A 26353-nucleotide genomic window follows, 5' to 3' on the forward strand; every position below is an offset into this window, starting at 1 on the left:
TTCTCTCATATTGGCTATAGTGCCACTGTATGTGATTTTATTTACTTTATTCCATAACAGTCATACCTTTTTGGCTCTATTATATGAGGTTTGTTTCTAATATCCCATAGTTTTGCTTGAGGATCCCAGTTCAAGGCCAAGGGTAGGTGATTCAATATTATAATATGGTATTATTTTAGGAGAGAATTTTCCTAGCTGGTGAGAGCAGTACGGCCTCAGGAGCATAGTGTTTAGTCAGAGTAGCATTGATTGCTGTGTGTGCTTCTTATCGTAGACATATGCTTGCCTTCCAGTAAGAGAATAAACAGGATGAGCAACCTAAGGCATGAAAGAATGAATTTCCCTCAAATTAAAAACCCCAGTTGAATGCAAAATACAGAAATGGGTAATTGCAGTGGAGTAAGGAGTCCCAGGAACATCAGATGTTCTCTACCTGGGGAAGATCACAAGCCACAAAGTTCAGTGTAAGAAGAAACTGAAGCAAAGAAGAAGATGAGGCAGAAGCTAGGACTGGGAGTTTATGTGGACTGTATCCAAAATGGCAAGAGGAAAGATATTTGAGTATAGAACTCACTGAAGGGTGGATAACATAATTAAAAAAAAAAAGTCTTAACAGGCCCCACTGATCAGTGGACATAAAACTCTTCTGAAGAAATAGAGAGTGCAGACCCAACGTAATCAGCATTAAGTATGTAATTGGGGGGGGGGGGGGGTTTAAGCTTTTTTACTTAGTTTAAACAACACCATGTTTATTTTAAAATGAAATGGATGAAAAATGTTTCCAAAAGAAAATTTAATTTGATTAAAAGGCAGCCAAAAATTAGTAATATACGCCTGCTTTATTTATTTTGCCAAGTGGCAAGTGTCGATCGAGCCAGTTCTCAGCTGGAAGAAAGCTATTCACAAATCTTTGCTTGTTCAAACATTAATTTTGCTAGATTCTTTTCTTCTCTTAGATAATGTCCCAAGCATATTCTACACTTGCATCACAGACCTAGCAGTCTAGATAAAATTTGTGGAGCTGAAACATCACAATTACTCAGAGTAACTGGAGCATGGAATACAGATCAGCTTGAGTCAGAAAACTCTTTGTGCCTCCCCCACTTTGGTGCATCCCTGAGCCTGCAAGTGTGCAGGCTGATGTCATATGCCAAGCAACAGTCCCTGGGAGAGGAGCTTGACTGGGAAGTTTAGCACTAGGAAATTAAAAGCTGCGGTTGAGGGGTTGCTGAGGCAAGCTGTGCCACAACGCTCTCAAAATGCGGTGCCTGTGTGCAGTCCTCAGACCCGTCAGCAGTGATAGCTCATGTTCCATCTATTACAAACAGAGACCTACTTCAGAAGTGTAAGTTGTGATTTTAAACATATATGTTTTAGTTCCTGGGTGTGCTTTCCTCAAGTTTAAATGGCTGCTTTTGGGTTGGGTGGTTTTTTTGGTTGGGGTTTTTTTTTCCTTCTGTTAATATAGGCACATCTGAACTTGTTTTCTTCCCTCCCACCAGTCCGATTTGCAACTTTTGAGGCATCTGTACTAAGAAAGATGTGAACATATTAATAGGGCTTAAAGACACTTTTCATGGTGACCTTTAAAATATCTCAAGCTGTGAACTAACTCTAGTCTGGAGTGAAGAGAACTCTTCAGCTCGAAATTTCAGCATAAATGAAGCACAGCACTTTCATACGCTTCTCTGCATTCTGTTCTGTGAAACAACGCAAGTAGTGAATTCAAATCTCAGCTGCCTCTTTCTGAAAAGATACTTATTTAGGCAGTTGTGACTACGTTGATGATTTCACCGTTCAGAAGTTTTTTCCTGTTCAGCTAAATGATACCTTTTTTAAAAACATACTGCTTAGCTGTGGGCCGGAGTTTTATTTAGCATATATTGCCTAGGAGAGTGTGGTACTTGCAGGCATCATTTGCAATTGTGACATGAAAGAGCCATTGTCTTTGGCAAAGCAGCTGCGCTCTTCAGCTAATGACACTGACTTTCAAGCAGCTATTAATTAAAAGACAGTTGTGAACTGCTGTCGTATTCAAACAGTTTTTTAATCCACCCATATTTTATTAAAAGTAAACCTTTCAGTTATGTTCTGTATCACATTTGTCCTTTGTGAATAAATGAAGGATGCTCACTTTAAGCTTTGAGCTAAAGCAACGTCCATTTTGCCAAATATTTTATGTCCACGAAGCTGCAGAGGTAGCAGGTTGGTTTAGCATGAGTAGACTGCTAACGGGGTCTGCGTGATGGAACTGCTCAGACAAAATTTTGGGTCCTATTGTATTAAAAGACTGTGTGTGTGTGTCTGTGTGTTCACACTAGAGTTTGAACAAGCTGGCATGTCAAAACTTGTCAGAGGGAAGCACAGAAGTGTATGAAAGAAAACATTGTCCTCTTGGGAATGTTGGGAGGAAAACGACGTCATTCAGTTTTAATTACACCTATTAACACTGCTCTGGTAAAAGGCTTCCTGATGATGCCATTGCTAAGCGTGTTTTTCAGGACTTTGTGTACATTTCAAGTGAGCTGAGGTTTAAACTTGCTTAGTAGGTTCCTACACTGTGATTAAGGAAAAGGGAGGTGATAAACAACGGAGTATCTTGTGTGGAAGAGCAGTGAATGGTCTGGAAACTGCTGCAACATTGCGTAACCACAGAGTGTGTTTAGTCAAAGGCGTTGCAGAGTAGACAGTGAAAACAAGATAGTGTCAGGGTTTTATTTCAGCTTTCCAAGTAGTCGATTTTAATTCAGGCTACAGAGAGTTTTTTCCTGTTTTCTCACACATTTATTTCATAATTCCGAAGTTGGGAAGAAATGGAACAGTGATAATGAAAATTAGAAATGCGAATATGGGTGAAATGGTAACCAATGTTCCTCCTACTGTAGAGGCATTAAATGGAAAAAAAAGTGGGGGGGCACAAGCATTGTGTTGGTGGATAGCTCAGCAAATACCATTTATATAATGCATTTGTATGCACCCAGCAGCATGGAGATGGCTGAATTAAATAGGAATAGGATTTTTTTTTTCCTCTTTGCAATCTGAAGGCAAAAATTATTGCTGTTCAGAACAATGTTAAATTGAACGGTGTGTGGTATTTGTGATTGGCACGTCCTGTAGAACATACTGCTATGCTGGGGGGGAGAAGAGAAGCTGCATAGATACGCGTATGGATTGTGCTGCTTGAAATGGGGAAGAATAGCAGATAATGTGAAAGGGAATAAATAGTTGATAAAGTTAGGCAGCAGGGGTTGTGTGTCTGGCTAAAGCAAACAAAATGCAAAGAATGAGTTTAAATGGTTACTTCCTGTTGGTTCTTGTAGCAAATGTCTTTCATTTAAAATAAAATAGATGAAGATACTTATCAAGTACCATATGTAATCTAGCTTTATGATGGTGGCATGGGTGGGGGTGCTTACAGGGAGAATTAATGGATAAAACAAACAAAAAAAAGCAGTGTTGTGCAGATGATCAGTGTCATATACACAGTGAATTGAAATATAAAACCACTGAGTGCCTTCTGACAGAAGGGCTTTCACATGTGAGCTTTGGTAAAGCTTCCTGTGGAAACTGGGCGCTGTACCTTCACTTGCCTGCCTCATCACCTTGCTGGAAATAGGTCCCTACTTTTTAGCTGAGTCAGGAGGAGAGGACGTGCCACCACACCAGAGCCATGCAGCTTAATGTTTCATTTCAGTGAATTAGCCTGAATCCTGGATGAACAAGCAGCTGGTAACACTGTAAAACCGAATCATGAGTCAAAATCCTTAGTCTTGTTTAGGGTGCCACCAGAATCAGTTGGCAAGTTCTGAAGTTGGTGTGATTTTATGCTAAGTAAGGGCTGTGACTAAGAAGGCGTAAGGCAAAGTAGGTTTTCAGGCTCTAGGTATACAGAGTTGGCCAGCTTTACTTCTTCAATCTAAAGTTAAGCTAGAAGAGTACTCAGGTTTATCTGTGTTGCATTAATGTAATTTTTCATGCAAGGTACTGTAGGAGGTTTTTTCATTGGGTTTTAATTTTGGCTAAAACATGATTGTGTCATGAGCTGATTGTAGGAAGCCTGGAGTTGCTGATACACGTTGCTTGAGAGAGATGTAGCAAGGTCTGCCTGGTGGACCTGTGGACGTTCTCAAGTGTGCCCAGCCCTTCTCTTTGCATCTTTAAAACGCGAGGTTGGCCGGTGTTGGGAAATCCCTTCACTGGCTTTGTCAACTCTGCAGTTGAGTACAGCAAAAATTGCACAAATACATGCACCGAGGAGTGCCTGGGCCTAGTTAGAATGGGGATGGCGTGCTCTAAAAGAGGTGGCGTAACGTTATGTTGGACCTGACAGTTCAGAAAGGGTACTGGATGTATTTAAGCAAGGTAGTGTAAGTAAATGCCAATTAATTAATTTGAAGACAAGTAAACATTGGAGTAAACTGTATGGAAAAGTACCTTCTGTTCTGTAAACTTGGGGAAACTTCAGCAGCTGGGAGGAGAGAGATCGGGGTGGGATGGTGGGTAAAGCACTTACATTGGGATGGGAAGGTTGCGGTTCACGTTCTTGTTCTGCTCTCTTATCTATTGGGACAGATGACATCAGTAAAGTGTCACTTGTTCTGAAATGGGAAGGAGTGTGCGTGTGTCTTGGGGGAGGTAGGGAGGTCTGTTTTGTCGGAATCTATGTAATGCTTTCATACAGCATGACTCACTGATAATTGAGCATGTGTGTTATGGCAGTGTCCTATCAGTGTCTGTTTCCTAGGGAAACTGAGCAGGTCAGGATTAGCTTTCTGCATGGAAACGCTGTGCCCTAGGTTTGGAAATCCTTGCCCTTCCCTTTTCGTTAATGTGGCCATAATGTACAAGTGTTCCTCCTTTATTGCTGTTGTTTCAGAAAGTATAAAACCAGTGCCAAAGTACTGAATCTGGTAGCTGACTAAGGCTTCCTTTGAAAAATGAGACTATGCCAATAACCAGGGAGGGGAAAAAATTTTAAAGTAGTAATTCTGACTTATGGGGGCGTAATGCTATTAATCAGTAGAAAGATAATCTTAGAGTAGAATTTACTCGACTGCCACATGAGGATAGTGGGGTTTTGTTGTGGGTTTTTTTGAGAACTAGTTAATTTATTATAACAAGGGCTGAAAACATGAGCAACCCTATCTGCAGATGTTTGGAATGACACAGCTTGAGTGCAAGAAGATGTTAATCTTTTTAATAAGCGGCTTTCTGAATTTCCTTTATTTAGATTTTGTCTTTAGAATCCCATGTTCTTCTGCAACTTGTATTTTCTGAAGCCTGGAAGTCAGCTCAGGTGCTGCTGTATCTTCCTTTCCCCATGGAGAGAGCTCACTTTGTTCTTGGTCATTTAAACTCTTGAAAAGCTTGTCCTCCACCATAGTCCTCTGAAACCTCTGCTTTATGAGGAAGCAGAATATGTAGCTATTTTAAGTCTCCTTGATAGCAAAGTGAGCTGAAATTCCCAGGATGCGCTGCTTTTTAAACTGAGTTAATGTAAAAAGTTGAGGGGCTGGGCCAGTTCTTGGAAATGACAAATATGAAAAAACATCTGGGTAGGGAAAGTAGCAGTTCGTGATACTTGGAGAGCATGGATTTCTTACAGCAGCTTTGCTGTCCAAACAAGTGTTGTTGTGTGAGTACACCCTCAGTGAAACCCTAACTCGTTTGAGAATAGATTGCCCAGTAATTATTTCTACTATGGTCTACCATTTGTATGGCTGTTGGTTAGTTGGTTATTCTGCAATAACACCTTGGATGTGTGAGATGAGGTCATTAAACATGTAAGTGTGGGAGGAAAAAAGGTCCTGAAACATTCTGTGTCTTCCCGTTAGTGCCTGACACCTTAAAAATATCAATGCTTGATTAAATATGAAGCCATTGACTCATTTATGCTTGTGTATTACCTGTGTAAATCACCTCTAAGGTCAGATGTCATTTTACTAGAATAAAGAGCTGAGTAATAAAATACAGCGCAAATGGCTTTATTCTGTAATCTTTGCTCAGATGGGGTACTCTGTCTTTGAGCATCAGTTGCCTAGAAAGGTGGGTTTGATCCTATGTCTGTTGTTCCCTGGATGGACCCCAAATCTGCAAATGTCTTTGTTCCTGTATTTTATTTAATGCAGAAACTGATTGCAGCACTTAAATTGTACTTGAGTTACTTTTTGATTTATTTGGCCTCTTGTTTTATTGGCAGAATTCATTGTGGATGAAAGACTGAAGAACCCAATGTAATTTTAATTGCCTTGGTAATTTGATCTTAATTTGCTTAAATATCTTGTGTACACAGTGAGGAGCTAGGAGAATTCATGGAGATGAAAGGTGCCAACAGCCCTGGGATCCTTGTACTGACCACGGGCCTCAGCAAACCTTTTATGCGTCTGGATAAATACCCCACGTTACTCAAAGAACTTGAAAGGCACATGGAGGTATATCTTATCAGCATTTATGTTCCAGCTTAATGATGATTTGACAACAATTATTTTAAAGGTACATGTCAAACATGATGGGACCCAAAATTACATTTGTTTGCTCTTCCGTCAGCCTTCTAAAATATGGGCTGGAGTGGTTTAAAATTTAGTGCAGTAAAACTTCCTGTAAAAGCTAAACGTTTAAAGTAAAACTAGCCAGAGAAGTTAATCTTCACTGCTAGAACAGTCTTGCAGGGTCTTTGGTTGACTTGACGTTAAATGTGTCTCCTGCATACTGCTCGAGGCTACTTTATCTTGTAGAAGGAGTGCTGCTTCTCATCTTAGGACCCCAGCATGTCGAACACATCACTGGAGTAGTCCCTTTGACTTCACTGAGCACTGTCCAAAACCGATCTTTCCAATATGGGAAGGTGTTTGAGGAGCTACTGTTTCCGCCTTCGCGTTTTATAGGTTAGATTTTGGAGTGTGAAGGAGGGAAAGAAATAGAAAGTGTATGGGTCTTTGTCTTGTCACACAATTTGGTTTGTCAGTCAGTGGCAACGGAACACACTAGTCTGCAAGGAATCTGGTTTGTGACAAAGCTAACATGCCAAATAAAACTCTTCAAAAATAAACACGTTCCTATTAGGATTTCAAAATCTCTTATCCACTAGGTCTTGTAAAACTTTCTTGGCTCTATTTTAAGCATAAGGAGGAACGTTATACGTGCTTCTTTGTTTTTACTACAAGCAAGACCACCAGTGTTTGATATAAGAATAAGGCGGCTGTGAAAAGAGAGCAGATTGGTCTACAACTTCTATTTTACAGAATTACTTGTTTTTAGTTAAGCCTCTAAAAATTTTTTTGTTAAATTTTACTAGAACTGAAGTTTTTATGTGTGTTTTCTCCCTTGTTTTTAGGATTATCATCCGGATCGTCCAGATATTCAAAAATCCATGACTGCCTTCAAAAATCTTTCTGTAAGAGTGATAAAAAACAGATGATATATTTTAAGTAGAATGTTTTCTAATTTCATCCCCCTCTATTGCTTTAAAAAAAAGTGAAGCCTTTTTGTAAATGTTTGTATAAGAAATCTTTGTAAGCCTGGAAATTGATGCTGTTTGTGGGGAGAGCTAGGGATGGTAATTTGCTGGGGAGTTAGAACAAATAGACTATTAATGTCAGAGCAACGGAAAGCATTCTGCATCTCTTGGTCTGCCCTCTTGCTCGTGCTTCGTCTCCCTTTTGCCTAGTGGTAGCATAACTAGTGTCCTGAAGAAGGGCTTCTTTGCAACAATTGAGTATATTTTCTGAGTTTTTTCTAAAGTGCATTACTTCTAGGGGAATGGTGTTGGAGTTGGGGGAGAGAGGATGAAGGGGAAAGTGCTAGTGAAGTTCAGAAGATATGAAACTTCTAGGAATAATGGGAGCCTAATTTGAACAGATGAGCTGTCTGTTACTGTCTTTAAAAAAAACAAACACAAACCACACGTCAGCTGCAACAAGCGTATACTTAATGCAGTCTCAGTTACAATAAACTTAATGTTTTGCCCTTCCTGTTAGGAGTGTGTGCTGGTGGTACCCTGGCATTTTCTGGTTTTTATTTTTTAACGCAGAAATTAAGTGTTATCTGTGTTCAGAAGAGGTTTGGGGATCCTGTTCTGTTGGATGCTTTACAAACAAGAGGAAACAATTTTTGTTGAGAAAAATTCAAATAAATGGGAGTACAGCTAGTAGAGCAGGTTGAAGACATTTAATAAAAATAGGAACATAAGGTTATACACACTCATAGTTGGCACAATTGTCGTGACTCTTTTTACTAAAGAAATTTGCTTTGTTGTGTAGTTGTGTATTTGTGGCAGCTGTGTTACTCTTTTCTGCTGAGCCTAGCTATTTTTGGTTGGAAGTACAAAAATATGAAATGTAAAGAAAGGAGAAATTTGAGAAACAGAGCTATGACTATGAATTTGGAATGGTATTTGAAGTCAGTGTATTGAAAGGAAAAATAATAATATTGAAGTGCAAAACTAGTTTTATAAGAAATATTGGTATAGTCATCTAAATGAAAATGTTTCAAGTTAGGTACTGTCTTCTGTGTACTACAAGCACGACAGTAAATATAACTGTAGTGGTATTTCTATCCTTAATCCGCTCCAAATTGATAGAGTTGATAGAGATGGTATTTTTCTCTATGTTTGTTAGGCACAATGTCAAGAAGTACGGAAACGGAAAGAACTTGAACTACAAATACTGACAGAAGCTATCCGTTGTTGGGAGGGAGAGGATATTAAAACACTTGGCAATGTGATTTACATGTCCCAGGTCATGATTCAGTGTGCTGGAAGTGAGGTAATGTCCTTCTCATTTTTACTGTCGGTCTTTTTTTTCCATTTTGAATAAAATTAATTATAATAATTATGCAGCAGAAATAAACAATGCTTCAGAGATACTAATCTAGACTAAAATCTTTTTCTACTGATTTAAGGCTTTTATTACAAAACCTGAAATAAATGTCCTTGAAGATGGATGGTCTCATCTGTAAAATTTACTAAAACATAACCAAATATAGCAGTTATAAACATATGAAGATGACTTTGCAGGATTATTTTCAAAGTGCATAATTAAACAGGATTTTCCATGTGCAGTTATGTTACAGGATCATTTTGCATAGCAGTTATTACGGCTTGTTTTAAATAAAAGCTTTCAAGTTTGGTATTGTATTGTATGCTGTCTGAGGCACATTTTTTCCTTGCTGTTTTGGGCACTTAGCTCCAGCAGTAAATTTTAAAATACAAGCTTGAGAACTGAGTGGTTTTGGAGAAATAGGATAGAACGAGACATTAGAAAGTTGAAGGTGACACTGGGGTGGTTTTTTAAAATGCAAACCAAACAAACAAAACACACAAAGAAAAGGTTGTCCTACCAGAAATAATGTTAAAATAATCTTAAAGTGCTAACAGAAAGGAAATGTTATACAGATTACTGACATGTTTTTACTGTAAGTTGTTCCCCTGTAAAATCAATGAAGCTTTGAACCTGGTGGGGCTTTTGAATTGCAACCTCATTCAGTCAGTTTCCTCCCTTAGAACAAAGGTGCCCATAAATATGAAAAAAGAGTAAAGTGTTTATGCAACTGAATGTTTAAAAATTTGTTGCCTGATGTTTTTCTCTCAGACATTTTGTTAGGTGTTAAAATAAATAAATAAGATTCAGTAGTGCTGATAGTGCATCTTCTGCAGTCCCGTCTCTTCTTGTAGTCTTAAAACTAAACCAAAACACCCCCCCCCCCCCCACTCTCATCATGAGCTAAAATGTCAAATGTAATGACTTTCAGAAGTTTCTGCATAGCATTACAGTTTTTTGACTAGATATAGAACAGCTTCATTTGTGCAAAAGCAATTGGGTTTGGTTTTGTCTTATTTTAAAATGATATAGATATTTACAAATGTTTACTGAAAAACAGAAACATTAAAACTTGGTAAGGACTTGCATTGTTTTGCAAAGATGCTTGAAATTGAGACGTGGCTTTGTCAATGGATATATTTGTTTTGTCAGTAAAATTAAAACATTATACCTTAATGCTTCTCTATTTTGTTGTTTGTCTATAGCAGTAGATTGAGTAAACCTCCTCCTTCCGTAAAAATACCCCCAAAACAAAACCACAAAGGACAACTTCATAAGTGAAACCAGCAAATTAAAGCCAGAAAAAAGTAATGAGTGTTTTTGTTGCAAATATAAGCGTTACTCCTTTTCTTTGATATTCTTTTTCTGCTTTGGGGCATAATCCAACATCATTCAAAAATCCAGTCTCTCCAATTTGAGAGACCATGGTCTTGACGTTACAGTAACAGCATCCATCTAAATTATATTAAGAAATATATCAAATTTGTAATTTTGGTTTTGATGAAATTGGCAAAACATTTGTTACCATATTAAATGTGGTCAGTATTTCACCCAGACTGTAAAATTTCTGTTTTAAAATATTAGGCTGTAGTCTCCAGGAAGAAGCAGAGGCATGTGTTACTAGCACTTTTCGAACAGAAAATCAAATAATTCTGGCACTTCTTGGGGTTTGGGGAGGGAGTGGGGGTGTTAATTCTATGGAGAGTTAATTTTGCCAGGAGCAAATACTTGTGGAGTAATTATGGAGTTGTAACATTGATGGTAGCTTTTAATAATATAAAACAGAAAAGGGGGGGGGGGGGGGGGGGCTTCTGATGTTGTATTTACTTTTTCATTTTCTTTTTTTGATAAGGAAAAGAATGAAAGGTATCTTCTTCTCTTCCCTAATATTTTGCTAATGTTGTCTGCCAGCCCGAGAATGAGTGGGTTTATCTATCAGGTAAGGTGATACATGTACGTATGTGTATAAATGTGTTGGGGTGTGTTTTTTTCCAAATGGTATTTCGTAGAAAATTTGGAAGGATTATTAAACTTTTACATTATAAAAATAAAAGGTAATTTCTACAATAGGAACTGGTGACGTGTTTTATAAAATTCTGGGCTAGAAACGCAGGGTTTGATTTTTGCAGTTATGACTATCAGTAAAGGTTTTTTTACCTTGTTAGTAGTAGCTAATGAGAGGAAGTATCGGTAGCTTTTTAGATCTACATAGGAAAACAATGATGTTATACAGGTTGGTTAGTGCTCTTTGCTGGTCGAGTCTTAGCAGAATTACACAGCACTCTTAAGCTTTCATGGGTGTGAGTTAGGCTGTTACCATCTGTTTCTTTAGGCGCATCTACAGTAGTGTTTTATCTTTGAATCAGCAGAGCACTTTTGAAATGAATCTAGTTTTTTTCTGTTTAATGATCTTTGAGTCACAGTGTAGAAGTCATTTTGGGGCTCAGAGACTAGATTCCCTCTGGATGAAGCTGAACTGGAAGGCATGCTCCAAAAGTGCACTTGATCTGCTCCAGCTACTGGAGCAGATGAAGTGCATGGACTGACATTTAGTCCCTGGCCCCAGCCTAGAGCTAGCCCACTGTAACACCACCCAAAATGCATACAATGTGGCCTTCAGGTCCTCAGCGCCAGTGTTTAACTTCACAAATCCTCTGCTCGCTGCTGGTAGACACAGTCTTTGAGCTCTCTACCAAGTTTCCTAGCTGAATACTTGTGCCTGTTTCCCCACTACAGAAATAGAACAACTCTGCTACAGTGCAGGAGGATCAGTGCCGATTGGGTTGGCTCCCCCATAGCTCTAGGACACAGTGCTTCTGCAGAAGCTCTCATTTTGGGTGTGTATTTCGAAAGACACTTGAGAAGTAAAGCTAAAGCAAATGCACAGTCCATGACTTCCTGAAATCTTTATAAAATGTTCTTCAAGTATTGCTATGTGGTTTCCAGTAGAAAACCAAAAGCAAGGGAAAAACTGCAACAAAATTCTAAAAGGAGGCAGATATTTCACCTGCTGTAAGTACTTCTGTAAATCAGGCTCTTGAGCAGTTTGTTCCTTGCTCCTGAGCAGTGATTGGCCTGCCGTGAAGGAACGCTGAAGCTTAGTCATTCGGGGTTCCTACATGATCAACCACAGCCAGTCACAAACTGTGTGACTTTTTTTTTTTCTATTTTTTAATTAAGAGCAATTAAATTGGAAATTTCATGTTTGGATTTGTATCTTACCTGCCATGGCGGTAGCTGGATTTGTCTCAGACAGTGTTGCATTAGGTGGTTCAAGTGGACAATGAAGTTTGTTAGCTTTGTGCTGCTTTTAAGAATTTTTGGCAAGTGCTTTATCCCAACACTGATGGAAAAAGATACTAGAAAAGGCAAGTGAGCTCTGTATTCCAAGTGACACATCCAGAATTTCTGATGAAGGTAGATCTTCTGTACTGTTTACAAAGGCAACTGACTGGAAGTTTAGTGTGTTAACAAACAAACAATATGAAATTAAACAATCTGTCAGGCTTTCTTTTGCTCTCTTATTGTACATCACTTACATTTCTTCCTCCTCCCTCCCACCTTGTCCCCCAGGTGCACAGCATTGTTCAGTAAATAAGCAATTTTCTGTGCATTTGTCTTCAGCTGCTATTAAGTATGGCCACAGCACTTAAGTGTTCGCCATCCAACCCTCTGTTGAATGCAAAGCTCTTAATTTCCTCATAACCTCTCATGTGATTTTCTCAACACTGAGAACTTCTCAAATTTTAATGACTACATATTCACAGCAAGGTAAAATTATTTCATCACTGTTTGTGTCTGAGACAATGGCTCAGAGCCATGTCTAGGTTGCATAATGTAGGCCGCCTGAACTTTTCTTCTGAGGTTCTTGTCTCAGAACTGGGATGGATATGGACAGAAGATGATGCAGCTCCCTCAGTCATTCCCAGGGAAATGATGCCACTGGAGGCAGCATCTTACATTACACCCTCCCTGTATTACTGAATATTCCAGTTATCAGCAGGCTTCAGATTTTTTGGTTGATAGTGCTGATATCTGCCACGTGAGCTAATGGGCAGAACTTTAAGCAGTGGTGAACTGAAGCCACAAGGGGCACAGGCCATGCTTCACAGGAGGGCTTCACAATTGTGTGTGGAAAGAAGGGGAACGTAAACGATTCACAAGTTCAGTTCTGTTTTCTTCATGTTTTGCTGACTTTGTACTTTTTCTCTCCATGTGGTTCAAGTGATCTTTGTTCTGTCACCGGTCTTTTGCTTAGTGTATTCCCATATTCCCTTTCCACCTACATCGAGAGTTCTTGCACCTCTCTTTCCTTGCAGTTGTGTGCTGTGTTATTCATGAACCAACAAACACAGAAAAGCAGAAGAGAGAATTTTAGGCTGCATCGTAGTGCACAATGCCACCATGTTTCCTTCAGAGGGGAAGCTGTTGCAAGAAAACTCTTCCTTTCCCTTTGGCATCTTGGGCTTGAGCATGCTTTGTGCATACAGAATATCCAGTGATTTTTAGTTTCCAAGCTTCTAAGAAACCTTTGTCCATTCTGCAGACATTAGGAAAGAAAGGGGGAAGAAAAAAAAAATTTGGTTTTTTTTTTTTTCCTTTTCTCTCCATTGGAGCCAAAATTCCACAGTACATAGTATTTGCGCTTTTGCCAGCAAGTGCTGAATAGTGTTTCTGTGCAGGAGAATACAGAATCTGTCTTAAAGAACTTGTATTGAAGTTGCATTTTTGGTAGAGCATTTCATCCTGACAATATTCAGTCTTATTTATTCTTCGTGTTTCTGAAGGGTCAAAAAGTTATCCTAAACTGACATTTTTCTTCCAGCTTGTCTGGGTTTCAAATGAGAGGTTATTTTCTGTAAAATTAATAAGTTCTTCTGAAACTTTACAAATGTAAAGGTATGTTTGCTGCTTTTGTTTTTTTGGTTTTTGTTTTTTTTTCCCCAAATGTTTCTGTGAGTGAATTTAGTAGTGGGGTTATTAGAGACGTAAATCTTCAGTAAATAATTGATGCATGTTTAGTGAAGTCTTCCTTTCTAAATCTACTTGTACTACAAACCTTATTTTGAGAGCTAATCAAACAGTTTGCAAACAAATGTGCTTAAAGATGAGTCACCATTGCCTCTCATCATGTAATATGGATGACCCTGAAGGCCTCGGTTTCAAGAACCTGAGGCTATGATGAGTGACCACTATTACATTTGTATGGATATCATACCCTGCCTAGGTATTAAATAGACTCCTTGAAGTCACAGGTGTCATTTGCAGAAGTTGGGCATGTCAAAAACTTCCATTACAGGGTGTTTGTATGGATTTTTAAAATGTTTTTAAACCCATTGGTGTGTATGTGTTTGTCAATTTACTGTGTATGTCTTTGTTCAGAGCTTGAAGTTTATATATTCTTGGTAATGTTTTTGTGTGTTTTTGATTTAACTTCAGTGTTACTGGTTTTTGGTTTTTTTAGGGAAAACTGCCAATGACAGGAATGACTATCACAAAGCTAGAAGACAGTGAAAACCATAAAAATGCATTTGAAATATCAGGTATTGATTATAAATATTTTTATTTGCTATTTACTCCAGGATATACTACTTCAAATGTCAGATGTTCTGTCTGATCAGAGGGAAAAACTTTTCCATTGCAAGGGTGACCAAGCACTGGCACAGGTTGCCTGGAGAGATCTCCATCCTTGGAGATACTCAAAAGCTCTCTGGCCACGGTGCTGGGCAATCAGCTCTAGGTGTCTGTGCTTGAGCAGGGGGTGGATGACCTACAGAGGTCCCTTCCAGCCTCAACCATCCTGTCATTATACAAAATCATACAAATTTTGTAAGGCAGCTACCTGGAGCCTCGCTGGAAAGCCGCTTTTTACTGCTTGTCTTAAGCAGTTAACAAACTGTCTTTGCATGGGATTCATCCCCAGATTTCTGTATTTCAATAAATGGAGGCAGTAGGCTTGGAGGAGGTCCTTTATAATGAAGCAGTTCAAAGTATGCTACTCACTGGAAGAAGAGGAATTCCAGAGACTCTGGAAGAGCTTTAAGCAAGAGCTTTCTTGTAGAAATGGTCCACCTCTTTCCTGAGACCTTTAGTATCTCTAATGCTAATGATGGTTGCCATTGTGCTTACTTTGGGTAATTTCTGTCTGTTACGTCATTTGTTTCAGCATGTACCTTACATCCTTGGGTGATTTAAAGGACAGTGAGAGCAGGGTCCACACGGTGGAGCTTCATACCTTCATTCATTTCCTGGATCAATTCTGCCTCTGAGCAGGTTGCATTTAAGTAAAGTAATTTTGACCCTCTCAAGTGGCAGGCAGTATCACACCTCAATGCTAGGAGACAGAGGGAAAAAGCTGTTGGTGGTGCATGTTCTTCTGAGATAATAGCTATGAAGCTGACCTCGGATGAGGAATGTTGATGGGTTAAAATGGAATGAACTGCAGAAATAAAAGTAATCTTTGGTTAAGATTGCTTTCCCAAGTGACTTTTGCCTCAACTTTAATATTAGATTCAGACCAACTGTATGCCTTTTTCTGAGAGAGATCAGTGAACTGTGTTGTATAACTTTTCCTATATTGTAGCTTACAGACTCAAGAATGACATTTTAGGCTATACACTACCTTTCCTGGGGAAGATGGAGAAGCATAAGGCTACTAGATGAGCCTGTCTCCTACATCACGTCTATTTCTTGTCATTAAAGGTTGTGTGTAATTATTAGAGGTGGGGAAGAAGGTAGAACTCCTATGCCTGGCACAAGAACAAATTTAAGTGGAGGAAATGTTTGTTAAAACTGGAAAACTGAGATGCTGTTGTACTGAAAATAAAGGTTAAAATTTTTGCTTGGTACTCACAGGATTCAATGTTTTAGGAAATGAGTGTCTTTATAATCATGTCAGACTGAGTAAGGTGTTCTTCTGTGGTTTCTTACATCTTATCATTTCTGTCACCTAGGAAATATGATTGAAAGAATACTAGTGTCTTGTAACAACCAGCAAGATTTGCATGAATGGGTGGATCACCTGCAGAAGCAAACCAAAGTCACAACTGTTGGGAATCCCACCATTAAACCTCACTCTGTGCCATCTCACACAGTAAGAAAGAGCTTCTAGATTGAAGTGAATGAGCAGTGTATGCAGAATTAGGTTATCTGGCAAATATACCACCATGTAAAGCATTTTTTTAGCCATTAGTAACAAGAACTGAATGTTATGACTGTAGTTTAATGGGTCAAAAGATCATTCTGTTTTTCATTGTGTGAACAAAGAATAAAAAGCTTAGATCTTGGTGTAATAGTTTAACAGGGTAAAAGAAAATTATCACTACTTTTTCTGTTTTGACCAAATAATACACCACCAAGTAATGCACCACTATCTTTTAAGTATCCTTAGAACAGTAGGTTTTAATTGGTGATGTACTTGGCAGGCTGTGGAGAAACGATTTCCTTAAGTACTTTCTTTTGGGTTCTGCATTTGAGTTGTCAGGTATGAATGGATCTAAATTTAGCTCCATCCTCAGTGGTGAGAGAAGTGGGAGCAGGGCTGCTCGTAGCTGTTCTTTCTTTAGTGCGTGCTCTGTCTGTGGTAGACAATAAAAATTTCTTCAGGCTCCATTTTTCCAAATAATAGTTTAGTGTAAAAATTTTCAAAGGCCAGCTGTAATAAACAGAAGGACTAGATAGCGAGTGAGATTATTTCACCAATTCTTGATGATATTATGTCTTTATGACAATAACATACTTTCTTTCCCTTCCCATCGCCTTTGTGTCTTTGACAGCTTCCTTCCCATCCAGTAACGCCCTCCAGCAAGCATTCGGACAGTAAGCCGATACCACTGACTCCTGCGTACCACACTCTTCCTCATCCATCACATCATGGGACTCCGCATACCACGATAAACTGGGGACCTCTGGAACCTCCGAAAACCCCCAAGCCTTGGAGTCTGAGCTGCTTACGGCCCGCACCTCCATTACGGCCTTCAGCAGCTCTTTGTTATAAAGAGGTGAGATGTGGCAGCCAAGAAATTTGACTGTGTAGCAGGCCTGCAACAGGAAGTTTAACTTTTTTTACGTGATACCATTTTACAATTTTGTGCATGTTTTTATATAAAGAGGATTTAACAGCCAATGCTGAATCAATGGTAATGGACTAGTGAATGCTGTTTATTTCAAACAGGGATTTAGTCTTGTGGCTCAGAAGATACTAAGGCTTGTTAGGAGAGGCTTCCCCCACTTACTCCAAGTGCTTCCACTTATTTCCACTCTTTATCCAGTTAATAAATAAGACTGTTTCTTTTTTTAAAATTTTTTTTTTTTTTAAACTAGAAATTCATTATGTTGATCATCCAGGCTTTATTGCTAAGTAAGTTATTTGCTAAGCATACTGCGAAGTATTTAGGATGAGAGATCCTATGGTGCTTCAAAGTGCTGTATCAAATCATTCTAAACAGCTGTGGTGGTATAATTGACTCTTGGTTCCTCAGTAGTTGCCACTGTTACTAGGCAACAATAGCATATTAAAAAAAAATGCTAACTGTCAAAATATATGTAATGTTTTTGTACTCAAAAGAATCTGATGGCTAATGTTACTATTAGGAAAAAAAAAAAGCTTAGATTTTAACATGCTGTTGTATTTTTTTAATTAGCATATGGTCTGAAACAGGAATCTGTTCCAAGAGAAATAAAATGTGGTGTTTTTAACCATAAAAAGATGGTGGTGGTAGGTTAATTTGGCCCTGCCAGTACATTTTGCACAGTTCTGTAGATTTATGTTAGAAGTCTGTGTGTATGTAAGGAGGAGAATATTACATGCTCTGTGGCCTCCTGTTTCAGTGTCTTTGTCATACGTTCTCATGATACTAATTTAGTGTGAAGCAACAGGGCCCAGGAGGAATCATGCAGTTATGCCTAAGAATATTTTATTCTGCAAGCATGAGATGTTGACAGAGAAATTTTATTTTGCAGACATGTAACTTGCAGTTTCTTAGAAAGTGCAGCCTAAACACTGTGCCCCAGTGTGGCCTGGCTGTGTTTTTTTGTGGTGGCTGTGTGTCTGTGACTTCTTTTCTTTTCTTTTATAAATCCCCTAAACAACAGGGAAAAAGTGATAGGTGATCAGCAATTGGAAGGTTAGTATTCAGGCTTAGTTGCTACAAGAGGTTCTTCTGTTTTGCTGTACTATATGCTCATTTGTAATTTACATTAAATTCCTTTCATGCTTTCATGTGTAGGGCACTGAATTCTCCCATGTGGTAAAATTTCAATCATCTTTACAGTGTTTAGCATACAATGATGTTCAAAACCTATCTTCATCTTCTTTGGTCTGTCTTGCTCATTCACCTTTTTACTTTCTTGTTCTATATTTTTATAGAGGATGTCTTGTATCCTTAAGGTAAGGGGTAGACCAGTATATTCCTTTTGTTCCTGTAACCTAGCATTGTCCCTGTAAATCAGCATGACCACGTTTTGAGCAGAAATGCTGTATTTGTTGCTGTATTTTTTTTTTTTTGCTGTACAGCTTTGTAAGAACAGACCTAAACATTTACAAATTCTGGCTTTGAAGAGTATACTACCTGCCAAACTTCCTTGTTAGGTCCTTTTTTACCTGCTTCTAAGTAGACAAGTGAAATGGGTTGTCTCTTCAAAATTTAAGGAAAAAAAACCTGTGTTAATGTATGCCTGCCTCTTCCCTTCGCTCTAGCTCCCAAACAGCCTGCATGCTTTTGCAGCAGCTTTTCTGTATATTTCTGTTAATAGAACAGATAAAATATCTGACTTTGTGTATAGTTGGAGGAAGGGTAGAGAGGAAGTCAGCCAGTTCAGGCAAATCGGATGTGCCAAAAAATATTAGTAAACTGAATTTTGGTGCTGTTAAAAGATTTTTTTAGTTAGTAACTCCTGTATGCATCTTAGAAGTTAAACTTTTGAAATATCTTAGAGAAGCTCTACTCTTTTTATTTTATTTTCCCTGCACAGGATCTCAGTAAAAGCCCTAAAACCATGAAAAAGCTGCTTCCCAAACGCAAGCCAGAACGGAAGCCATCAGATGAAGAGTTTGCACTGAGAAAAAGTAAGAGAGACTTGAACAAATGTCTGCATAATATAAAGGATGGAATTAACATCAGTTTAAATTCTGTGAAGGTTAGGCGTACAGCGTAAGCGAGTCATCTGGCTTCCTCTCTCCTGTCAGGGGAGAGGGGGGTAGGTATCTCCAGCAGATGGTTTGTTTTATTCATCTTAGGTGCTTATGTCATGATGGCATTAGTTGCTTTCTAGAGCTTTACTATTGACTACAGTGGATGTATGCTCGGGATGGAAAGTGCCTCTTTCTATTTGTTTGCTACAGAGGGAAGTGAGCTTGACTATAGAGCCATGTAAAGTTCAGTAAGGTAAACCTGTCTTTTAATACTGTGAAGAACAATTTGAAGATACTGTCCGACTCTTGCAGAACACTTGGTAGCTATGTTCTTAAATTGATCCTGGTAGGAGCTTCTGCTGAGCTGTGTGTTGGAAAGCTGGGTATTGCTGCTGGTTCGAAGTCTAGTTGCTTAGAGAGGTCACTCTCTAAGATCCAACAGTCTGCTCTCGTCTCCTAGGAATAAGGTCGTTTGCTAGTGTCTGCGTCTGAGTGAATTGCAGGGCTTTAGAGTGCTTGAAGTCTGAAGAGCAACACTGAACTGAGAGGGACTGATGAATGTATAGAAAAACAGAAGGGTCAAAATCCGGATGTTGGGATAATTTGGGGTGGAGGGAACATTAATGTTATCAAGCAAACACAATATTCACTTAGTTGTCAGTGTCACTCTAATTCTTCCTTAGAAATTTGTGTGAATAATCCAAGTATTTGTATCAATAAAAGACAGGGTATTTAAGTTGAAGGCCATATTCTTTTATTGCAGCTTTTGCTTCTCTGTGTCTGTCCTTTGCTCGTGGGCTTTTTAAGACAGAGACTATGCATGAAGTGTGTTATTGTGAACAATGTCTCTCCCTGGTTTATGTAGAGAGAAAAAGCTTTTCCTCAGGGCACCGTTGGTTTGTCTAAGGTGGAGGTCCTTCTGAGTGTGCTGTGAATTTCATACTGCAAAGGTTAAGGTAGTGAACAGAATGATCCTGTGTTCGTGGATGTGCAAGTGGATGTGTAGTTCAGGACATTTTAACCTTACAGGAAGGTGTCTGTTTAGGAAAAATTAAAGTACTGCAATACAGTATCATTTCAGATGTTGGAGGATGGAGGTTCAGTAGTTGTGCTGGCAGTGGTAATACAGCTGTCAACTTGGAGATTTAGGAATTATTAAACACTTAGGAGATAGTTCTTTGGGGGGGAAGAAGGGGGTTTTTAGCTTGCAAATACATTGTTCTACTGATTAACACCTTCCGGTATTTTGTATGTAGGCGATAACTTTGAATAAAAGGGATTTTTTGGTGGCTTTATGTCAAAGAGTGTTACTTACAGAAATATTTACTGATTCTTGGTATTCATCTTCTCCCCCCCCCTTGTATCAGTACTTAGAAGCTTCTGTTACGTGTTAGTGCTCCTGCAACCTTTTGCCACTTGTGGAGCTTATTGATAGATAGGTTTGAGTTTTATTACTTATCTCCTCCAGAATCCCAGGGTTTTTGCAGGCTGTGTTTTGAGAACTGCTATGTTAAATTAGCATTATAACAGACAAACCAAAATAAGTAAGGTATTTCAACTGAGTGCCCTCACAGTACTCATTTCAGAAGTGATATATTTGTCTTGCTACTGTAGTAATATGGTGCTGCATTCTAACCACAGTGAAATCCAAAATGAAATTTTTCCTGCCTTGAAAGAGAAATAACCTGTACTTTGGAGTACCTGCGTCTCCTAAACTGTAGGGAAACTATATTGGGTCAAGATAATTTCTTCAACAGTTAGCTTGTCAGCTGATCCTGACAAATGTTTGTACGGTTGGCTTTGTTCTGGTGATAATAAATCACAAAGACTAAGAGGATGCGTTGGCTGGCAGGGAATACTACTACATTTTGGTGTTGAAGGCAGTTCAGATTCACGCAGCACAAAATCTTCAAGCCTATTTTTTTCAAGGAGGAAAACAGGAAAAATGCTTTTAAAACAACAAATCATCTTGCCCTACATATATAGGCTCCTAGTTCCATCTAAGCTAATAGTAGAGGTACCTCCAGATTTCAGTTTGATTGGAATTTCACTCTGTTGCAAGTGAACAATTTGAAAGCGTTTTTACTGAATTCCCCAAAGAGGAGATTTGCTGTGGAGCTCTACCTTTAGGAAAATTTTGCCATGTTAAGCTTGAATGGTTAGATTTTTTTCAGTAATTGTGTTTCTGTTTTAAAGTCTGAGAAGTTTAATTACTCCACTTTTCACAGATACACTTACGTGGTAGTGACATCTTTCCTGCTGCACACTGGACTGAAACTGTACTGACGTATTTATTGCGCTGTTAATTCTGAGTTTAATTTTCAATAGTGTGCTGTTGAAAGGGGTAAATCTGATACATATACAAAACCCCAAAGTTTTCAAGATTTCTTTTCTGTGAATTAATATTCTGTTCCTTTATTTCTTTCATTAAATAATGAAATAATATGTATATCATAACTGTATATACGGGTTTTTTTCAGTTTAATGGCTGTTTGGTTTAGAACCAGAGTAATCACACTTCAGAACATGTTCTGTGCAACTTCAGAAGCTCAGAAAATTTCTTGAATGTGTGGGTAATTACTCTGACTTGGGTTTTTTCCCAAGCATTTCAAGATACTATTTTGTCTTAAACTGTTACTTTTGCTCATTGAAGTTTGATTTTTAAAATGGGATGATTAAGAGAATTTTAAAGGGTTGGTTAGGCTGAACTTTGGACTCAACTGAAACGTAGTGATTTAAAGAGGCTTTTCTGTATTAAGAAACATAACCATGTTTAAAATTCTATTTTTCCCATTGATTCTAGGTACAGCTGCTTTAGAAGAAGATGCTCAAATTCTTAAAGTCATTGAAGCATATTGCACAAGTGCCAAAACACGTCAAACACTAAATTCAAGTAAGTTAGAAAGTACTGAAACGGCTAAAACACAAATTAGATAGTTTGTGAAAAAGAGAGGTGTATGTTCTCAGGCCTTTGCAAGTAGCAAGCTGGACCTGGAAGAAATAATAACCTGTTTCTGGCTTAATATCAATGCCGAGTGTTTAAGTATTGGATGCCAAGGACCGTGGTTAAAGACTATAATTCTTTCAGTATTTAAAAAACACAAAACATAACAAAAAAACCCAAAAGCCAAAAGTGACTACTTGTCATGGTTTAAAATTGCACAAAACCTTCACCAATGAACGAGAGGTGTCTGAACTGAATGTGACAGTTAATCAGTATGCTTTTTGATAAATTTCAAGAAGCTGGTAAGTAGAGAGGAGGAGTGAAGATGTAGTCATAATTTTGGAGGAGTGTATTTTTGTCTTGTTCTGTTCAACAAAGACTTCCACTATGGAAAAGTAACCTAGACCTATAAAAATTTCTTTTCTTTTATTGCCACTAGTTGTTTTTAGTATTAATTACAAATTTTAATCCCATCTCATAATTTCAGGAGAAATTGTTCTCAGATCTGTGTGTTGCTTAAAGCCATTTTTAGTTTCTCAGATCAATACCTAGATTATTGAAAACCTGTAACGTGCCTCTGGGGTCCTACTTCATTTAATCCAAATCAAGGTTGCCATGTGGAGTTCCTCTGTATTGTAAGTAAAACACTGCGCAAAGCAGGGGAGTCCACCAGCATGTGTTCCATTTACACAAGGAAGGAGAAAATGCTGTTGCGTTTGTTCCGATTGCACAGTTTTTGCACAGTTGAATACCGATTTCATTCGGGGATCCTTGGAACACAGTATAATGATCCTGAAGAACTTGGCTGGTATTGCTGTTGTCAGGAACTAGAAGAGTGGACATTATAACTTACTCCTTGTCCACTAAAGCTGTTTAAATTTGTGGTATTAATCACTGTTACTACTGCCCACAGTGCTCTGTGCCTGTTTTGCTTCCAAGCAAAAGCACTTTATGCTGACAGTTGAGAAGTCTCAAAATGCAATTGCAAACTTAGTTCATGGATTTTCCTAATATGTGTTTGCTTACTGTTATCACCTTGAAAAAAATCCAGGTACTTTGTATTCATATGTAATTTAAAATGGGAATATAGCCCTTGTATTAGACTGTAGATACTTTTGAAGTAACAGCAAAAACCTTCATTTTAATTTTTCTGTCTTGAACTGTAGGTCTTCAAGGTGATAAAATTAGATACTATTACATAATTTTTTATTAATACTAATCTAATTTGTAGCCCTACAGTCATTACAGTAGTGTGTTTAATTGGATAAAAAGGAATGAATGTGTTCAAAATTCTGAAGATATACTGTTGTTCCAAACAAAATTAAATGAGATGATTGCCGTTTAAACGCTTCGACTGTGATCTGTTGATTATTTCCAAGGATAATGTGACAAGAAATGGTTGGGGAAACATTTGCACTTGCACAGTAGTGTGCAAGATATAAAATGTGTGTGCAGATACAAAATGGATATGATTTTTTTTGCTTTTTTGCCTATTTTTTTCCTTTCTATGTATATTTAAGAAATATACATAGTGCTGTGAGTATCATTGCATACATCAGAAGTCAGCAGCTTTTATTTGCTCTTAATTGCAGCAAGAAACATTTTTTTTTATTGATTAAGCACATGGCTGCTTTGTTTGGAAAGAATAGTGTTGTCATCTAAGACTTTAGGTTTCAGAAGATCCATTTTTAGACTGGTAATGGGGGAAAAAAACAATCATGCTGGAATTGCTTCTGTGGGAGCAGTAGTCAGTGTAGAAGAATAGAATTAAAGAATTGCCTGTCATCCGTGAAGCACGCCCTTGTTTTACATACTCCTTTCTTACCTCCGTGTTAATATTCTGCCTGTCCCTCACAGCACTCATTTGGCAATGCTCCCACCTACACCACAGTCCAAAGCCCAAGGGGTGCTGCTTTTGGCAACGTCAGATCAGCAGACCTATGGCACCAGTGCAAACTGGTAGGGAGTGGCAGTAGAGGTAGCAGAGCAACTTTTTAAGTTGTTTGGGTTGGGAAGATGTGGGGTTTAATTTGGGGAGACAGATGCAAATAGAAGAACAGAGTTTCACTTTATCCTGCTTCTTATATACCGAGTTTATTTTGCACTTTGCTCCAAATGGAGGCTTAAAATCTTTTGCAGTACCATGTGTATGGTGGCTTATAGCGTGGCCACTTACATGGTTTCAGTCCTTGGATATTGCCAGGCCTTTAAAAATAAAGGGGGGTTGATCAACTACTCTAGTCTTTAATTGGGAAGATAGATTCAGATAGAGGTGTGTAGGAGGAGGTGTTTGAGGGGTCGGAATGGACCAGGCTGTGTTGCTGTTAGCCTCTTGGCCCTGTTTCTCTGTGAGTTAATTTACTACATGGTTAAACAAATAACAAGGGGTACAGGCACAGAAAAGCTGTACTTTGACAGCCCTCTTGAGTGGATGCAAGATGTTGCTGCTGATTTAGACAGTCAGCAGCCCTGCTCTGCATGAGAACCTTTGCTTTTTCCCCTGCATTTTCCTCTTTACAGTGGTGACACAAGCGCTTCTGCGGCTGTGTTGTGAGCTGGTGGGGAAATTACCTGCTTGAAAAAGAATCTTTTGTAGGGTTAATTTTCATCTGAAACTGTTCCCTGACCTGGCTCACCAAGCAGCTGTACAAATGACTGTGTCATTGCAAGGGAGGGAAAGGATGGAGGTACAGATGTGTGATGGGGAACGGCCTGTTGCTTTTCACATCAGCGCTGGATCGTGCTGGCTTACTGTGTTTATTGCTCTGTCCCCAGTCAAATCCCTTCAGGCCAGAACCGACTCCGTACTTCAAAAGAACCGAACTCCCTCTTCCAAAAAATATATTTTCAAACAAGGTTTTGGTTATTCAAAATTCTCAACTGAGGCTGCTTAGAAGCTTAAAAACCACTTCAAAAATTGTGTTGTAACAGTTCAAACATTATATGCTGAGTGTAACTTATACCTAAACCCCAAACAAATAGAAAAAAACAAAGAAAAAAAAAAAAGAAAAAAACTTTGGTGCCTTTTTAACAATATTTTCTCTTTTCCTTCTCTTCCCATCACCTTTTTGCTTTTATTTCATGTGTTTGGTTGTGGCTATTCCTTACGTTCTCCTCCTCATCCCACCTCTGCCTATCCACATCCACCATTTCATTTCACCTATACATCCTTAGCATGGCAAGGCACTGACCTGATGCATAATCACGTCTTGGCTGATGATGACCAATCAAGTCTAGACTCCTTGGGTCGTCGCAGTAGTCTTTCTCGTTTGGAGCCTTCAGACCTCTCAGAAGACTCTGACTATGACAGTATATGGACAGCCCATAGTTACAGAATGGGGTCTACATCTCGTAAGAGCTGTTGCTCATATATCTCTCACCAGAACTAATGCACTTCTGAGCTTTTTCTTAACAAATGCTTGTTGTATCACAGCCTGCTTTTCTTAGATGTTTTCTTGCTGTTCCTTGTCTCTTTAATGTGATATTTTAACAACTTCTGAGGGAGCTTCTGAAACTTCAGTTATACCTGGTGGAAGGCTCTATTGCCAATTCAATACACATACAAATAAGTAACTCTAAAAAGTGTATATCCTGTTAAGGATGATATTTCTTGAGGGTTTTTTTAACTGACAGATGTTAATTTGTAGCTCTGAATGGTCTTTTTTTTTTCTTTTGACTTGGTCAGTGTAGCAACAGGTCCTTTCTTCTTTTCTTTTCTTTTCTTTTTTTTTTTTTTTTTTAATTTATTTTGGATACAGCACGTTTTTGTATTTTGAACTGAAACCATACTGGTTTGTGAGCCGAGTGCCAGCAATATGGAAATACCTTAGTGGTAGTGGTTGGATTTTCTACCTATTACAAACAAAATACAAAGCTGGTAGAGTAAGAAAAATGCAGCTTAAAAATAAGCAGAACAAGAGCTGTAAAATCATTCAGGTACTCACATATCTGGCCCATTTGTTTGGAAGAGCATTTGCTAATCCATAAAAAATTCTGTTTTTATACTGCTGTCTTTCCCTCATTGCTTAAACGTTTATACGAAGGACCGCACTGCTCTCCCCCCACCCCAGTCTGGCAGTTGTCATGAAAACCCGGCAGTCCATGCTCATTACATGCAGTGTTTTGATAATCTCATGTTACCTATGGTCATACTGTCACTTTACTGTATGCAGTAGCGTGGCAGAAAGCAGGGTCTAGATGTTTACTTGCCTGTTAAAATACACAGCTGTCAACTCTCAATTGACCATTCTTCTTGAAAAGACGAGATGAAAATGGTTCCCCTGATGGAGGCTCGTGTGTTCAGCATCTGAAACTCTAGGTACAACTGCGATCACATTGGCTTGTTTGACGTTCTGAATAATAGAATGCTTGGCTTTTGGGTTGTATTGTTTGGAGCATGTCCGTGACAGATTTTATTGTGTCTTGTAACTTCTTTCATGAGCAGGTTTGTTTTCAGCAGCA

At 38.6% G+C, this 26353-nt stretch overlaps 1 protein-coding gene across 9 annotated transcripts in view; it reads left to right on the forward strand.

Annotated features, from left to right (window-relative positions):
• Nucleotides 1-26353, forward strand: part of ARHGEF7 (Rho guanine nucleotide exchange factor 7) — a 127788-nt gene that overhangs the window by 86806 nt on the left and 14629 nt on the right. For 5 of the 9 annotated variants that reach the window (XM_029998757.2, XM_029998764.2, XM_029998763.2 and 2 more), the window contains 11 exons: nt 6293-6431; nt 7334-7393; nt 8616-8762; nt 10669-10755; nt 14281-14359; nt 15770-15909; nt 16592-16816; nt 18184-18204; nt 18789-18882; nt 21752-21841; nt 25067-25243. In XM_029998757.2, the coding sequence (XP_029854617.1) occupies nt 6293-6431; nt 7334-7393; nt 8616-8762; nt 10669-10755; nt 14281-14359; nt 15770-15909; nt 16592-16816; nt 18184-18204; nt 18789-18882; nt 21752-21841; nt 25067-25243 (1259 nt within the window). The remainder of the gene's footprint in view (nt 1-6292; nt 6432-7333; nt 7394-8615; nt 8763-10668; nt 10756-14280; nt 14360-15769; nt 15910-16591; nt 16817-18183; nt 18205-18788; nt 18883-21751; nt 21842-25066; nt 25244-26353) is intronic. The other 4 variants (XM_029998758.2, XM_041119470.1, XM_029998759.2 and 1 more) reach the window with 3 other exon arrangements.

Source organism: Aquila chrysaetos, chromosome 23, assembly GCF_900496995.4.
Source record: "Aquila chrysaetos chrysaetos chromosome 23, bAquChr1.4, whole genome shotgun sequence".
Classification (NCBI taxonomy): Eukaryota; Metazoa; Chordata; class Aves; order Accipitriformes; family Accipitridae; genus Aquila; species Aquila chrysaetos.